This window comes from Stigmatopora nigra, chromosome 17 (genome assembly GCF_051989575.1).
Source record: "Stigmatopora nigra isolate UIUO_SnigA chromosome 17, RoL_Snig_1.1, whole genome shotgun sequence".
NCBI classification, from domain to species: domain Eukaryota; kingdom Metazoa; phylum Chordata; class Actinopteri; order Syngnathiformes; family Syngnathidae; genus Stigmatopora; species Stigmatopora nigra.
In genome coordinates, this window is record NC_135524.1 from 5,199,503 (window position 1) to 5,214,855 (window position 15,353).

The 15,353-nt window shown below is 38.6% G+C and overlaps 4 protein-coding genes across 6 annotated transcripts; 1 reads left to right on the top strand and 3 right to left on the bottom strand.

Annotated features, from left to right (window-relative positions):
- The first annotated feature begins 505 nt into the window (after window positions 1-505).
- Window positions 506-1,893, top strand: gadd45gb.1 (growth arrest and DNA-damage-inducible, gamma b, tandem duplicate 1). Its single transcript, XM_077737861.1, has 3 exons — window positions 506-736; window positions 850-1,057; window positions 1,148-1,893. The coding sequence occupies exons 1-3, from the start codon at window positions 594-596 to the stop codon at window positions 1,259-1,261; spliced, it is 465 nt and encodes a 154-aa protein (XP_077593987.1). The 5' UTR covers window positions 506-593; the 3' UTR covers window positions 1,262-1,893.
- A 779-nt stretch (window positions 1,894-2,672) lies between these two features.
- nim1kb (NIM1 serine/threonine protein kinase) lies at window positions 2,673-5,276 on the bottom strand. 2 transcript variants are annotated; one of them, XM_077737858.1, is made up of 4 exons: window positions 5,027-5,276; window positions 4,397-4,688; window positions 4,045-4,313; window positions 2,673-3,766 (listed from the first exon to the last, which is right to left on the bottom strand). In XM_077737858.1, the coding sequence occupies exons 2-4, from the start codon at window positions 4,686-4,688 to the stop codon at window positions 3,002-3,004; spliced, it is 1,326 nt and encodes a 441-aa protein (XP_077593984.1). In that variant the 5' UTR covers window positions 5,027-5,276; the 3' UTR covers window positions 2,673-3,001. The 2 variants fall into 2 exon arrangements, with proteins under 2 accessions (XP_077593984.1, XP_077593983.1); XM_077737857.1 differs by lacking the exon at window positions 5,027-5,276 and having other exon boundaries at window positions 4,397-4,694.
- Window positions 5,277-5,819: 543 nt separating this feature from the next.
- ccdc152 (coiled-coil domain containing 152) lies at window positions 5,820-8,370 on the bottom strand. Of its 2 annotated transcripts, none has more exons than XM_077737859.1 (8): window positions 8,186-8,370; window positions 7,993-8,098; window positions 7,474-7,542; window positions 7,172-7,236; window positions 6,815-6,995; window positions 6,605-6,732; window positions 6,424-6,513; window positions 5,820-6,306 (listed from the first exon to the last, which is right to left on the bottom strand). In XM_077737859.1, exons 1-8 carry the CDS (start codon window positions 8,246-8,248, stop codon window positions 6,172-6,174), a joined length of 837 nt encoding a protein of 278 aa, XP_077593985.1. In that variant the 5' UTR covers window positions 8,249-8,370; the 3' UTR covers window positions 5,820-6,171. The 2 variants fall into 2 exon arrangements, with proteins under 2 accessions (XP_077593985.1, XP_077593986.1); XM_077737860.1 differs by having other exon boundaries at window positions 5,823-6,306; window positions 6,815-6,950.
- Window positions 8,371-8,412: 42 nt separating this feature from the next.
- ghrb (growth hormone receptor b) lies at window positions 8,413-15,106 on the bottom strand. The gene is made up of 9 exons (XM_077737847.1): window positions 14,918-15,106; window positions 13,652-13,730; window positions 11,288-11,423; window positions 10,946-11,124; window positions 10,497-10,675; window positions 10,235-10,379; window positions 10,025-10,115; window positions 9,889-9,958; window positions 8,413-9,581 (listed from the first exon to the last, which is right to left on the bottom strand). Exons 2-9 carry the CDS (start codon window positions 13,719-13,721, stop codon window positions 8,787-8,789), a joined length of 1,665 nt encoding a protein of 554 aa, XP_077593973.1. The 5' UTR covers window positions 13,722-13,730; window positions 14,918-15,106; the 3' UTR covers window positions 8,413-8,786.
- Window positions 15,107-15,353: the final 247 nt, after the last annotated feature.

Sequence of the window (15,353 nt, forward strand, 5' to 3'; positions counted from 1 at the left end):
GCATCGTCCACCTGCCCTTTCTCGGCATGGGCTGTTCCATAGGGGGGTGTTTGCACACTTTCTCTATGAAAACTGTTATTGGCATGCAAAATAATGAGTATTTAGATTTAAAAAAAACTCTCTAAAAGTTTGTTTGTGCACTTTACGTGGAAGTGTAGCTGCAACAACATTCTTCAGTATTTAAATGCATCATTTTAAAGTAGTGGGTGTGCATACTAATCTTACCCCAGGACCTCACACCACCCAAGTCACGTGCTCACTCTTTAGAAAGTCGCACAAAAGAAGCACTGCACTTTTTGTGTGAGCGTAAATTAGGCTATTTTTAGATCCGAGCCAGGCGGCTTCGTTCCAAAGGGGGGCGTGCGCGGCTCGATGACCTCCATCAATCTGCCACGAGCCAGAAGTGTGACAATAGTATTATCATACCAATGCATGGTGTGACTACAGCCAATCAGGGAGCAGCTCTTTCACAAACCCTGCACGAGCTGTTCTGTATAAAAGAGAGGGGGCCTGTCCTCAGAGAGCAACCTGCTTCTTTCTGCAGACTGACTCTACACAGCCTCTCTGAGCCTTTGAGAAAACTCATCTTCAGCATGACTCTTGAAGAGATTCTAACCCAGAAATCTGCCGAGCGTGCTCATTGCACCGGCAAAGCCTTGGAAGAGGTGTTGGTCACCGCTATGGACAACGATTCCCTCACCGTGGGCGTTTACGAGTGCGCAAAAGTGATGAATCTGTAAGTATTACTCTCAAAATGATGCAATTTGTCATTTTAGTTAGTTATCTTCACTTCCTGGGTATAAGTGAAGCTGATATCTGACTGTGTTTTTGTTTTTGTTTTGCTTTTAGAGATCCAGACAGCGTGTCCTTTTGCGTGCTTGCCGTGGATGAAGATTTTGAGGGCGACATCGCTCTGCAGATCCACTTCACCCTCATCCAGTCCTTCTGCTTCGACAACGACATTAGTATTGTGAGAGTGAGCGACAAGCAGCGTCTGGCTGAGATCGTCACTGACGGGTCCAAGCAGCTCGAAGATGCTCACTGTGTCCTCATCACGGTACGTTCATACAAAATGCTCACTTTGCTCTAAGTGAAATGGCAGTACTGAACTCGTGTCCTAATTCCACTCTCTCTTTCCAATGAACAGAGCCCAACTGAAGGTGCTTGGGAGGACCCCTCTTTGGAGAAACTGCACCTGTTCTGTGAAGAGAGCCGTCATATGAATGACTGGGTCCCCGAGATCAGCCTCCCCGGACGTTGATGCAAAATTAAGCTCCTTTTTGTGAAGCTTCTCATCTAATGCTCATCCCGATGGAGAGGATGAAGCTGTTTCTGCTCATCCCTGGATACTCCTGAGGAGGATTCCCAATCCAGGCAGCACGGCGCCGGCCCTCGGGGCCCCCGTGGCATCGTCGTCTCTTGTCCCGTCCATGCCAAGATGACTCTCATTCTTTATGTGAATGGGAGTCAGGTATGCCTCGAGAGCGACACATCGACCCTCATTCTTTGTGCGGATGAGGTTTGGAGAGGAAGGAATAGCGACGTGCGCGAGTTGCGATCCCAAGCAATGCACGTCGCTATATTGAAGCATGCGCAGTAGGAGAAGAAGCGGTGCTGAGGAAGAGGACTTCTTAAAAAGAGACTTTTTAATGATGGCCTCTTAATTGGCTGAGCAACAGAGAACAACAGTTGCCGTTAGCCAAAATGTTTCCCACTTTCCAGAATTGTCTTAATTCTCTAAAGGTTTCACTTTAGAAGTTTGAAAATGACAACAAATTAAGCTAAACATAAATTTTAAAAAAACAAAAAAAACAATGCCTGTTCAGTAAAGGTTTTACTTTAGAGTACGGCTGGATTAAATTAAAGTATTTTTAAAAATTGTACTGAAGAATATTTAATACTGAAAAAGAAATGTAAAAAAAACAACATTTTTGAAAATTTCAAAGTGGAAAGTCTTAATAAAAAAAGTAATGAAAGATCATTATTTTGTCTCTATGTTTTCACTTTCTCAAGAGGATATAGAATCTATTTGTATACATTGTTGCTACATGGCTTATAAAAGGAAGGGTGTGTTGAGTTTGCCCTAACAAAAGTTTCAAACTCAGCAAATCTGCTTCAAACTGGGATTCTCGTTGTCATCTGCTCACTGTTGTCCCCCCCTGTAGCACAAGACAGAAAAAAAACACACCCCCTCATCTCATCTGCATGTGTAAAGCCCAAAACACAATAGCACAGCTCCGGGCCTGTCAGCTCCAGCGGCCCAGACAAGGGCCCCCATTGTCTGCCTTGCAGATGTCTCTGCAGCCACGCCACGCCATCTGCTGTTCCTACAGAAGGGGGTTGAACTGCAGGACAGGGCAAATCTGACAGGGGGGAACTGAGTCTTTGGTGTACTCATTGCCCTACTGGAAAAAAGGGACATATTGGGTTTGGGTTTGGCTGGTTTGGGCTAGCAGTGAAAAGAGTGGGGTCCCGTTCGGGCAGCATCTGGTGTCTTGCCAGCTGTCGAGACTATTGTTGACTCACAGGAACATAGTGAAACTTTGATGAATAGGGCCTAATAAGACCTAAAACTCCACTCGGGTGCAACTGAGCTTGTTATCGTTGATAAATTCATTTATTAGGAACAAAAACTTTATAAACCCTGACACTTGAAAGAAGTGGGCAGAAAGTATCCATACAAACACCATTTATTTGCATTTCAACATGCAAAACAAAACTATTTAAACAAGTAAACATACTTCTATTTCCAAAAATATCACAATTCCATCTTCTTAAGTCAGGCACTTGCTAGTTCATAATTGCACATTTCAATGCATGGAACTATTGCACATATATTAAATAAATATCACAAATGATAACATTTGTATAATTGTCTCATATATATAAAAAAAACAACAGAAAAAGATGGCTATGAGTTGAGCTGTGACAAAAAGATATCAGAAAACTAATGTAAATTCATAACTTCTCGACCACAAAATTATTCAAGTCAACCTGTATATTAAGAAAGCACACAAAGTTTGGAGGTGTGCCTGAGGCCTCTATATGCCCGAAGTCCCTCCCGTTTAGGGTCCCTCACCATTCCCCGGACCACCGGCAGGCTGTCGCAGCCCCTCCTGTTTTGCGCTCGGTGCAGCAAGATCCGATAGACGCCGGTTACTGGGCTTCGACTGTCATTCAGCTGATTGTTCCGAAGGTGTACCGAGGTAAAACCGAGTTTCTCCAGCGAGCACCTGACCTCCTCCGTCTCCTCTTCTTCGACAAGGTCTCTACTTTCTGAATCCAAGAGGCTTTGCAGCGGGCTGGCTGGTTCCAGTGGCGCCAACGGCCAAGGGAACTCCACCGATAAGAGCCAATCACAACCTAGCATCTGGTCAACCGCACAACGCTCCATAGGATCTGTCTTCAGGATGCCCCTGATGAGCCTCTGACAGGGTCCAGGGACCCAGGGGGGGATACTGTAAGTGCCTTGGATGACAGAACGCCTTAACTTTCCCATGGTATCAGCACGGAATGGCATGGTGCCGGTCACCATGAAGAAAAGGAGGACCCCCATAGCCCACACGTCCACCAACGGGCCAAGGTAGTATTCATCCTTGAAGAGCTCCGGAGCAGCGTATGGAGGCGAGCCACAGAAAGTGTCGAGAGCATCATTGCGGTTGGAAATCTCCTTGCTGAATCCAAAATCGGCAACTTTAACGCAGCCACTCGATGTGAACAGAACGTTCTCGGCCTTCAAGTCCCGGTGGATGATGTTATTATTATGCTGCAAGGAAAATGAAGAAAGCTGATTTTATATGTGATAAATGAACAGTTTTATGGATATTTGAAAATATGCATAATCATTGAACTCAGATAAATATATCGTCTAGTCAGAAAATAACAGTGTTGAAACAAAAAAGTTTAACCTATCCATTTTCTGGGTAAAATTTCCATATTAATTAAAAAAAACAACATCAGACTAAGTGAATCTGATGTATATTAGGTGATAATGGTATATTATATCTCTATTTTTGTGTATTATTACTCAGTGCATTGACTCACCATATATTTAATGGCAGAGAGGATCTGTGAGAATGTGATCTTGCAGGTGTTGTCATCAAGTTTTCCCTCATTGCAGATCTTGTTGTGAAGGTCTCCTCCCCCTGCGTATTCTAGCACCAAGTAAAGTCGACTAGGCGTCTCGACGACTTCATAAAGACGGATAACGTTAGGGTGCTGCAGGGAGTTCATATTGCTGACTTCCCTGGAGAGAAGCCGTTGGGCCTGAGGGTCAAATCTTGTCTTGTCCAGGATTTTAAGAGCAACTTTGTCTAGAAGGACAAGTGAAATGATTTCAAAGATTTTAGGCATATTCAGATGAGATAAATCAAAGGGAAATGATTGACATGTTTACCTTTTGTCAGAGCATGAAATGCCATTTTGACTCTGGAGAAGGTCCCGTGTCCAATCTCTCCTCTAATCTTGTAGAAGCCCACCCTGCGGCCAATGACAAGTTCCTTGATGATTCTGTCATTTTTGTGCATGTCCGATGTGAGTTTCTGCAGTGGGGTAATGCATGGGGGGCCAACTGCTTCATCACCATCTTGTTCAGCATCTGAACTGTCTGTTAGGCTGTAAAGGCTGTGGTGGAGTTTTGGGCTTACTATGGTGATCTGTCCTGCAGGCATTTGTAATGATGTTTCCATCTGCATGCATCATGAACAAGTAGAGGCATTATAACATTTGAAAGTTAACAATTACATTTGAATTCAACTAGCTGTGCACCGAGGGTGTCTAAACACTGTTTGGAAATTTTTAGTCCAAAATAGCTTATTTGTGGAAACATTTTCATTATTTATAGTCATTAAAAATCCAGATTAATGCATGCAATGGGGAGGTGCAGGCATACCAAGTACTAATAGTACTGCATGTTATTCTTTAACTAAACAGTGTACGGCAGTCACCATGCTGGAAAGCAAAGTATTCTAAAACTAAAACTATAACACCATACAGTTAGATGTATTAAGAAAATGACTGTTCTTACCAAGTTTCAAAATTCCTGAATGGCATGAAAACACAGCTGTAGTGTCTATTTTAAAGGATGAAAACTATCTCCATTCCAAGGAAATGTAACCCATCAGAGCCCTTCGAAGCACCACAATACACAGATGAGGAGGAAAGTTTCTCAGGCCACACCTCTCAGTCATTGATTGCCTCACTGAGTGACCTATGTTAATGTCATGAACTATAATCCTCTTCTAGTTAAAGTATATTCTGACTGTTTTAAAAGGTAGCGATCACCTGAAGAAAAAAAATTGAAGCCCTGAATTTATCACTAGAAATGGGACCAAGTCAGTTATGTGAAATATGAATGGAAACAGTTAGTATGTGGCTTTGTTGAATGTGGTGACAAAAGATCAGCTCGCTTTTGTGGGAGAAAATGTTACGCAACAGTATTACACAATGTTCTTGGTGAGATTAGCGCTGGGCTCTCTCTCGAACCCCGTCTGAGTAGCACAGATAAAGAGATTACAAAGCATCATGTCAAAGCTTCACAGAAAGGTGCGTCTTTGTTCAGGTGTTTTGTCAAGGTGAGCAGTTGGATGTGAATACGTTGAAGTTTTACCACTTTACACGATATAAAAAACTTATTTCTCAAAACACATATCTGATTTAATGTTTGAATGCAAACTGACACAGATAGAAAATTGATTATTCCTGGGTGGACCATCAACTTTCTATAGTTACCATTTACCAATAATAGGGAAAGCCACTTTAAGAAATAAAAGGAAAGAAAATCACCACATTTTTTGTTAAGGTACCATTTAATGCTTCAATCAAGAAATTCAGTGCAACCAACAGAACATCAACATTTCTAACAGAATCTTGACTGGTGCACTGTCTCGTGTTTTTCTACTTAGTGCCCGCCTACCTGCTACCCGCCGATTCAGGTGTCTGATTGGATTAAAGCCTTAGGTAGGAATACAGCCTTTATTTGTTTAACTGTGATCTTAGCACACTGGTCACCTGCCAGCATGGCAGTGAATACGCACATCAATGAAGGAGAGTGCATAGTGCAAGGAGAAACCTGTTAAGTGCTCAAACATAAGGAGCTTGGAATTTGTTTAACAGGCAGGAATTTTCAAGACTTGTGAACTAGCCCTAGAAGATACAACATTGCATTTAGCCTTAAGTAAACGTTGGTCTTTTTCTCTTTAAACAGGTAGAGAGGCTGTCAGGACGATGGTTGTCTTGGAGTTCTTCAATTCTCTGATTTAGAGACAAAATCTGCTTGTTCTTCTCATCTTGAACAAAGTGCAGTTTCTGCAGGATAAACATGCACTTTTTATGGAATCAGTCTCATAATGAATGCAAAAAAAAATTCAAAACATTGACTGATGAAATGTTAATTCATTGAATGCCAAATAAAAGCATGCTCACCCTTGTGTAGTAATCTTGTGCTGCATTAACTGAGCTATGTTGTTTCTGCTGATGTTGGTTCATCTGTACAGTGTTCTGAGTTCTTGCCAACTGTTTTTTGGTTATAAAAGTGCAAGGAAATATAAAACAAACAAAGATTCTTAGGACACATTAGTCAACCTGGAATATAAACTTAACATACCTCAATTTTTAATTTCAAAAGCTCGCTTTGCTGTTTTCTTTCTTGCTCTTCCATCTTCTTGTTCATTTCTTCCAGCTCCAAATCCTTTTTCCCAAGCAACTTCTTAACTTCAGCTTCTTGGGCTTGTACTGCAGCAATATAAATCATTAGCACACATTGTCATGGTTGAGTAAATGTGAAAAAGTTAATTTAAATGTTGACTTCTCTTACTTCTAGCAAAACTCTCTTTGTGGGCCTTCTCCACTTGCATTTTGCACTCCTGCATTAGAATCTCTGTTTCCCTCTTGTGGCTTTCTTTGTGTACTTCAATTTCACTGAGCAGTCGTTGGATTTCAGCCTCTCCATCCTTATGATACAAAATGAGATAAATCACACAAATAGATAGTTTCCCCTAAAACAAACAAACAAAAATAGACAGACAGTGAGAAAAAGGTAAACAAATATTCAATTACCACTGAAAACTATTCAGTCAAGATGAACACAGCAACATCAGTAACTATTATAATACCCTTGGGGGAAAACTGTCACCTGCAATTAAGTGCAATTATCAATAAATGAAGTTATTACCTCTTCTGTTCTTTGAGTTTGTTGCTTCAATATTGCCATATCATTCTTAAGTGTTTCATTTGCCCCTGGAAAATGAAAAGCAATTTCAGTATTTGCATTACAACTAGTGAGCCCCTATTGTAGCCTCACTTTTTGTTGTTGAAAAAGTACATATTTCCAGTAATACATAATTAAGACAGTACATTTAAGATAAACCATGTGATACGGAAGGGAAAATGACATTTAATTGAATCGGTACAAGGAATTTGTGAAGAACATTTCCTAATAAGACAAGTATAGACAAGCATTAAACTTGTATTTACCTCTAAGGTTGCACTGTTTCTGTACAGCCAACTGCAGCTTGTTCACTGTAGCAAGTAAAGAATTTCTTTCTGAAAGAGATGCAGTGAAGAAAAATTAAGTATATTAGACAATTTCACAATTGTATCGCATGTTTGTTGATCAAATATTGTGACTTGGCATATTGGTTAATGCATTGTGATGTAGCATTTGTGGAATCTAATGGCTAGAAGTATTTTAAATATAGCCTGATGATGAAAATATGTAGCTCTCAAAAAGGTTTTTATTGTTGTCACTGCACCAGCCAAACCATTATGTACAAACCTGAGGCCATTCGTTTCTATTGCCAGTAGAGAGCGACATACCCATTAAAATACGCACAACCAAAACAATGAGTACTGTAATTGTTAAAATTGTGTTTGTTTCTTATATTAAGCTTTATACCTGAAGTCTTACGTGCCAAATTGCCAACATAATACATTCATGTTTAAAAAGAAATACGATCAATAAGTACAAAAAAGTTTCTATTCATAAATACTCACCATCAGTAACACTTTTCTCTTTGCTCTCGTGATATTTCACCTTTCTATTGGCGTCTTCTACCATCGCTTCGAGCTGGATATTTCTGCTATTTAACTCTCCAATTTTCTGTATGTTTTAGTTCAGATCACAGCAAAACAAACGATGTCGATCGATATTTATACACATACTGAGCAAACGTCAAAAATAACTTACGTTTTCAAGTATGATGAACTCATCGGTTAATTGGTCAAGATTAATGCCGTTTATCCTTGCCATCTTAATACTAGAAGTTATGCAAATGTTAATATGAGCTGGAAATAAGGAAGCAAGTCCAAATAACAACTAACTAGCTAGATTGGTAAAAACAACTACTACTACTTTCCTGCAGGCGACTTGCTCATTGGTCCACATTAAAATAAATAAATGATACAAAACATCAGTGATTTTTTTTGCAGAAGTAAACAACTTTATTTAAAATATTGCAAATAATTTCCCTTGCAAAGCACTCAGAACATCAAGCATCTACACTCATATAGTTTGAACATAATTTTCAACACTACGCAGTAGTGAAATTATTCAACAAACCACCAAAAGGTGATGCATAAAGTACATAAAATGAAACAAAAAAAAACTGTTTTCACATGGAGAGACTATAGGCTGCAGAGTGGGTCACAGGACAGCTCTTTATCTATTTTAGGTCAACTGGCATTCAACACTGAAGCATAAGACTAAATCATCAATCGTAAAGACTGTTTTAGGCATATGACTCTACTACTGTCTAAATACATTTGCCTTTAGAAAGGTTGCTGCAGGTTTAGGGTGTAATATTTCCTAAAAGGTCCGGTGTCAGGTATCCATCTGATGTCGGCGTGTTTTTTAAGATAATCAGAGAAGGTACTGAATTTGGTGTCAATACAAGGCTGTTTTGCCTATCAACGTCCTCTACTACAGTATAGACGGCTGTAGGCGGAAGATGAGATGTAGGATCTGTATCTGACTCATGAAAAGGTTTCTGGTAGTCCTTTGGTGATAAAATTGTTGAACAAGGATCACTTAAGTTGCAAGTGGCCAAAGGTAGACTATTTTGTCCTGCATTGAGCTCTGAAGTATAACCTCTGCTTTCTGAAGATACAACGAGTTGAATGTCATTCTTGTCTACCTTATTTTCTGCTTTTTTGAATACTTTGGCTGTGTTGCACTCCATCTCATCTTCAGGGGATAATAAAACTTTGCCATAGGGCTTAACCTCACTCACTTGTGTATACATTGCCTCTTTAACAGGGCCTTCTGATAGTGTATCTCCCACTGTGGCACTTACAGAGCCAAGTCCAGCAGCAGTAGCAGAAGTGTCCGCATCACTAGCAAGTTCAGGATCACAAGAGCTCGCATGGCCCGAGTCGTCATCCCTGGAACCGATGGAAAGTTGCGCAAAGTTCGAGAACAACAACGATCGATCTGTGAGCAAATCCGTGTCTAGGTTCACGAGTTTGTCGCCATGTTCCTCAAAGTCCAGATCAATGAATTCTACCCAGGGGTCATTGGTGTACAGCTCAGGTCTCAGTTCAGGGGGTGCTCCCAGAATGGATCTTATCTCATCCAGTTTGCCTTTCTAGGGGATTAGAAAAAATATAAACATGACATTGTTGTGACATTGTTGTCAATTTTTGTTCAGCATAACCTATATAAACATTGTCTGGTGTGTTTGTGACTTGAATAATGTTGAATAAACAGTAATAAATTCTCATGTTTCATAAACACGGCCATAATAAGGATGAGTAAAGCATTTATTATGTCTTTCTTGATCATGTCAATTGATTAAATGATTCTTCTCTATTTAAGTTAGTTATTTGTCATTGCGTAGAACATTTAAACAGAAAAAAAGAGTCAAATGCACATATTAACGTGAGGTTGTTTACCTTTAAAAGTTTAGGGTCAATTCCTCTTATTTTAGGTCCAGGAACAGGTGGTAGAAGAATGACCATTAACCTTAAGTAAGGAATGGAAAATAGTCAAATACACATAAACCTAAAAACAGCCTCCTGTATTACTTACTTTTGTTGCTGCGACAAGACGACCAACGTCAAGATAGCTACCAAGCACAAAGTGCCAGAGATGAGTAAAGTCACAAAAGGAAATCTTGACCCTGTAAAAGAATAGTTTCCAATATAACATAATTACAATGAAAGAAAGGGTCCGTGTATGCATGCATATCACAATATCAGTTTAACAAATATAGTAAAATTGCAGGATTTTTTTGTTTACCTTCCAATGAGACGTGGACAAATACTGAGTCGCTGAACTGACCAAATTTCTTCGCACCGTGCTTTTTGCAGCGGACTCGAACTTCATAATTTACATTACCTTGAAGCCCATACAAAGTACGGTGTGTGTTTTTCACAAGTTCGGCCTGTAGGAAACACAAAAATAAAAAAATATTCCGTAGATAATTTGCATTATTACAAATATTGTGTTTCAACAACTTTTCACGAAAGGAAATAATACACATAGCAAATTAAACACTGACCGTATCCCAGTGATCAGAATCTTCTCTGCGTTGTTGGACCTCATACTGCAATGTCATCCATCCCATCTTCACATCTGCAGATGGAGGTGGCTTCCAACTGACCATTATATCATAGTAGTTGCCTGTCGAACTCACATTCAGCATTGTCCAATTCAGGCTGAGAGGTGGATCTGGTTCCACTGCAAAGAGAACTTTTTAAAAATTGTACATGTTGTTTTTCCCCAAATTTTTTACATGCACTCCATCAAATAACAACTGTTACAAATGCGTAGTTTAATCATATTTTGAATCCATTGGCTTCCCGTGAATTAACCAATGTTCATTGACTCCCAGTTTAAACCAATTGGAGTCTAATAGTGGAAATTGTGTTAAAATTCCCAGCATAAGGATGAAAGGAACGTGATTGGATGTATAAAATTGATGACTAAATATTCAAGTATGAAACTTACCAATGTTTTCAACATTAAAAGTTTTCACATCATAAATAATGGTTTGATCCCATGAGCAGAGCTGAATGCTGTATTCACTCCAAATGTATGTGTAATTTTCTCTGAAAAAACACTCATTTGATCTCTCCGGTGGGTAATAGGGACACTCGTGCCACTCATTTAAAGTTGCTAGCAGGGGTCTGCAAAACATGAAAAGAATACAATGTATTATCATATAGGAAATATACTAACCATTTCAGATAATGCTGCAATATTATGAAAAGGTAAAAAAACTACAGGCTAGCCAGTCCTGTTATTGGAACATAGTCACTTTGTTTTTGAGGACAAATCGTCGCCTCTTACATTTTGGCCATGTAGAACAAGCGCACATCTTTCGAACTTGACAAATTCTTCATGTTTCCAACATCCCATCTGCAGTAAAAAGTCTCCATGTTGTGAGACACACAACCAGTGAGATGTGGGTATTTAATTGATGTTTCTAGAAAAGCATAAAAGCAAAGAATAAGAGAGAAAACACATGAATTAATACACTTAAAAAAAACTTTTTGTTTACTCAGAGGAACTAGGCACTTGCCAAGTCACAGTACAAACATTCCCATCTTCCTGGAAGAAATTTTACTGCTTTCCTCAGTGCAAGCCACCTCATCACTGCTGCAAGCCATTTTTTCTTCTATTTCTAAATCAAGTTTTGCAGGATTTTTAAGATCAACAAAAAGATAATCAATCTTCTGAGTGAGACCAACACAAAGATATAAACATTTGTTTTGTTTCCAAACACAAAAGTGAATTTGATTCATGCATAGTTCCTTGTTTAAGCAACGAAGAAACATTTTCCGGTGAATATTAGCCTTCATTACTTTGCGGAGCACCGAGTTAATCAGTAACGAGGTTGCAGCTCATTAACCAGTGGGTAACCCTGGGTGAAAATATGTAGTTTTTGAAATGTGCGAGGTTACTGTGTCATTCTCATATTACAAGTCACTATTTTACAAAATCAGTCAAATTATATTGATATACTCAACAGCTAAACAATAATTGAATTAAATTTTAGAACACAAACAATGTAAAATCAATTCTACAGGCCAAACCATACATTCAATCAATATATTGATCTATTGCTCTTAACTTATAATTGACATTTTCCAGGAAAGAATCTTATTGGTTAACAATCAATAGATATAAGCAGTCTACTTTTCCCTTCCACAACAAAAATAATAATAATCTAACCTCTATTGTATGTTAAAGGTGACTATTATGAGAAAAAATGGCATTTCTATTTCTCACTATGTCCTTCACAAATAGAGCACAATTAAAATCCTTGAAAACAATGCCCCTTTGCCTTCCTTGGTTAGTGGAGGTAGGAAATTATACTACCAGCAACCCTTCCTGTTTACATTTCGGGGAAAGCAGCAGCGGTTAACCAACCCAACAATCCAGAGAGGAAAGATAACAAGTGTGGACTGGCTGCTACTGAGAAGTAAAGTGAGAACAAGATCTGAGGTAACACTCTGTACAGATCATGATTGATGACTGCTACAGGGACTGGGTGTCAGGGGGTTTAAATATAATCTGTTTACTAGAGCACAATATAGTCCTTGGAAATGAATAGGGCTGGTTTAATGATTTTCCCCCACATCTCACACGTACTACTGTTGTTTGCTCGTGTCAATGTTTGGGCGCACAACTACAACTGAATTGACTCAATTGTGAAATCTTTTCGACAATGAAAACAAAAGAAATTCACCAAAGCTGGACTATTTCTGCAGTTTTGCTTCTCTGAGTGACAGAAATTGTATCAAATGAAGTTCATGGGTTTTATCCGGGTACTCCAATTCCTTCCCATATCCTGAAATCATGCATGTTAGGCTGATTATGAGAATAAACGGTTTGGATAATGAATGCATGAAAAGATTTAGTAATGATGCAAAATGACCGGGGGAAGAAAATTTGGGGGACTATTCCTTAATTTATCATGCTAATTATCATTTTTATCTTGATTACGAAAAGAAAGTACAAAGGAATTAAACATGAATTGCTTTTTTTCAAGTCTAAGTAGTAAAAAAATAAGGCTTTGCATAGTAAAACTACAGTAAAAAATATGAAAAGGACTTTTGCATCATAGTTCTTCTTAGTTTACTTTCTGCAAACTTCTGTGCACACATGTTTTATAATGAATGGTATACAATCTTAGAGAGGATGATATCCTTCACCAGTGCAGACAGTGTTCCATAACAAGACAAAACACTGGATGTCCGGACATGAAGGGTCCATAAAGACCTCATTTTCGTGCGTGAATAACACAGTGCATGTACACAAAAGTTTTTTTCTGCCCCAGAAGAGTTGAGTGGTCGCAAAGTGGAAGTTCCACAATTTAAATAGCATGTCATTGTCAATGTAGGGCTCTCTTTGCTATACAGAATTCCTGGGAAACCACTTCTCAAGAATTCTACAGGCTACAATACATATGGAGGATTCTTCTTGTTGTGAAACACTTTTTTTTTCCACTGTACTCTACAATATTTGAATATGACACTTACCCATGATTTAATAGCATCAGTCATCACTTTACAAATAAAATACTGTAGTATATTATTTGTTATACAAGTACTTTGCACTTGTGTTGTCACAAAATGCTTCCCTTTATCAGGGAATCTTAAATAAATCATTCAATCGTTTATATAAATGCATCCTTATCCGTGAACATACCTTTGTCGGAAACAGATTCCAACGCTGAGGCAGTGATGACATGAAGAAAAACAATGAGAAGAGCTGACATGATGTTGAACTGTGGAGGAAAAAAATGGCAAGTGTGCTCAGTGCAGCCCACGTAGCTGAATCCACACAGCATCGCACATCTGCACTCTGAGATTAGGGCACTCCTTTCTGATTTTGTTTCAAAAGAAAGAACACTAGACTGCGTTGAACACTTAAATTTGCACACATACACACACTTGTATTAACAAACTTTATCATATGACCTGAAAAGCAATTCTACAACAACCTCACTTCTGACCTTCCCAACATATAGATAGGCATTTAATCACGTGGTGTACAATCATCCTCTTGCTGTGAATATTAGTAAGTTTATCACTTGGAGATGAACAATCTATTTGACAAGAGAAGGTGAAGGTGAATCAATGTTTTTTTCCACTCCTTGATATGAAAACATTCAAAACAGTGTCCAATCAAGCAATGATAGATTTTACTTTACATTCAAGTGAGTGTGCAGTATTTTTTTGTTCATTACTTCTTTCAAAAATCCAGTTAATGATCTAGAATTGGCTTTGACTGATTCCACACAGCCGGTTGTCATAATTGGAATTAGGACCTGGAAAATTGTATTGGTGCAATGAAGAAAACCAATTAAAAAATGTACATTTGTGTGTTTTACTAGTATTCTTTTATATATTACTTATTTCTGTGACTAATTTACACTTTTCTTGCATTTACATAGTATTATCAACAATTCTAACCATGTGTACACCCTATTTCATTCAGCAAGAAAATAATTCAATACACATAGTGTACTTTTTTGCCATTCCCAATTAAATATGTACTAAAAGTGACAATATTTACAATTTATTCCATGCTCTATGGATTAGTATTCCATTTTCTATATACATACAATAATGCTTGCAAAGGTCGTGGGCGTGTTTTTGGCTTGGTGGTTATTTATAAACAAAGCAATGCAACAACACTTTGGCTGAAATCTTGGGTTATAAATTTTAAAATAAAACGCGCTCGGATAGTTTCCGATGACATGCTGTCGTGATTTTTTCCTTCTGGATATGCTTTCGAGGATTGAGCAACATTTCCAGGAAAAAATGGAAACAATCAATAGGACGAGTTTAAACATGCCTTTCTTTTGCAACACACTGTTTGTAAATCTGATTGATAACTAGTGATATCGGTTAAAATATGGAGTAAAACATAGAGAGACGCGCATTAAAGTCGACTGTTTAACTCACTCACCGCTGGGAAGTGGAAAACAACAAGAGCCACTCGAATCCGTCGATTTCGCTCCACCAACTAATCAGATCTCGATCAAGGATTTGCCAATATTAATTTTCACAAGTGTTAAACACACTTAAAGTATATTTCGAAACAGTACGCCTGAAGTGTGTTTACTGCAAGTACTATTATAATGTTGCATTCAGAGAGTTCTGCACGCCACCTGTTGGTGGAATTTGGGAAAGGCGCGTGCCAAAAAAATAGAGAGAGAGAGAGAAAGACAGACAGAGAGAGAGAGAGAGATTTCCAGGAACTCATGAGATGAGGAAAGCAGACACTATTTTAGGAATTCTTGGTTCTCCTCCCAATGCATGGAGTTAATGAAACACACATTTCTACCTTTGAAGAAAAAAGTTCTCATTAATTCCTCCATCTGTTATCGTAAATCATGATGGAC

What these genes read in the sequence shown, in the direction of transcription:
- gadd45gb.1 (XM_077737861.1), top strand. Translation starts at nt 594, where the DNA reads ATGACTCTTGAAGAGATTCTAACCCAGAAATCTGCCGAGCGTGCTCAT. An exon ending in TGCGCAAAAGTGATGAATCT is followed by an intron (nt 737 to 849) that starts GTAAGTATTACT and finishes TTTTGCTTTTAG; the next exon opens with AGATCCAGACAGCGTGTCCT. An exon ending in CTCACTGTGTCCTCATCACG is followed by an intron (nt 1,058 to 1,147) that starts GTACGTTCATAC and finishes TCCAATGAACAG; the next exon opens with AGCCCAACTGAAGGTGCTTG.
- nim1kb (XM_077737857.1), bottom strand. Translation starts at nt 4,694, where the DNA reads ATGCAGATGGAAACATCATTACAAATGCCTGCAGGACAGATCACCATA. An exon ending in ATTTCATGCTCTGACAAAAG is followed by an intron (nt 4,314 to 4,396) that starts GTAAACATGTCA and finishes TTGTCCTTCTAG; the next exon opens with ACAAAGTTGCTCTTAAAATC. An exon ending in TCTCTGCCATTAAATATATG is followed by an intron (nt 3,767 to 4,044) that starts GTGAGTCAATGC and finishes TTTTCCTTGCAG; the next exon opens with CATAATAATAACATCATCCA.
- ghrb (XM_077737847.1), bottom strand. Translation starts at nt 13,721, where the DNA reads ATGTCAGCTCTTCTCATTGTTTTTCTTCATGTCATCACTGCCTCAGCG. An exon ending in ATTCTGATCACTGGGATACG is followed by an intron (nt 10,380 to 10,496) that starts GTCAGTGTTTAA and finishes TGTTTCCTACAG; the next exon opens with GCCGAACTTGTGAAAAACAC. An exon ending in TGTCCACGTCTCATTGGAAG is followed by an intron (nt 10,116 to 10,234) that starts GTAAACAAAAAA and finishes ATTCTTTTACAG; the next exon opens with GGTCAAGATTTCCTTTTGTG.
- ccdc152 (XM_077737859.1), bottom strand. Translation starts at nt 8,248, where the DNA reads ATGGCAAGGATAAACGGCATTAATCTTGACCAATTAACCGATGAGTTC. An exon ending in AGTTCATCATACTTGAAAAC is followed by an intron (nt 8,099 to 8,185) that starts GTAAGTTATTTT and finishes TAAAACATACAG; the next exon opens with AAAATTGGAGAGTTAAATAG. An exon ending in GAAACAGTGCAACCTTAGAG is followed by an intron (nt 7,237 to 7,473) that starts GTAAATACAAGT and finishes TTCATTTTCCAG; the next exon opens with GGGCAAATGAAACACTTAAG.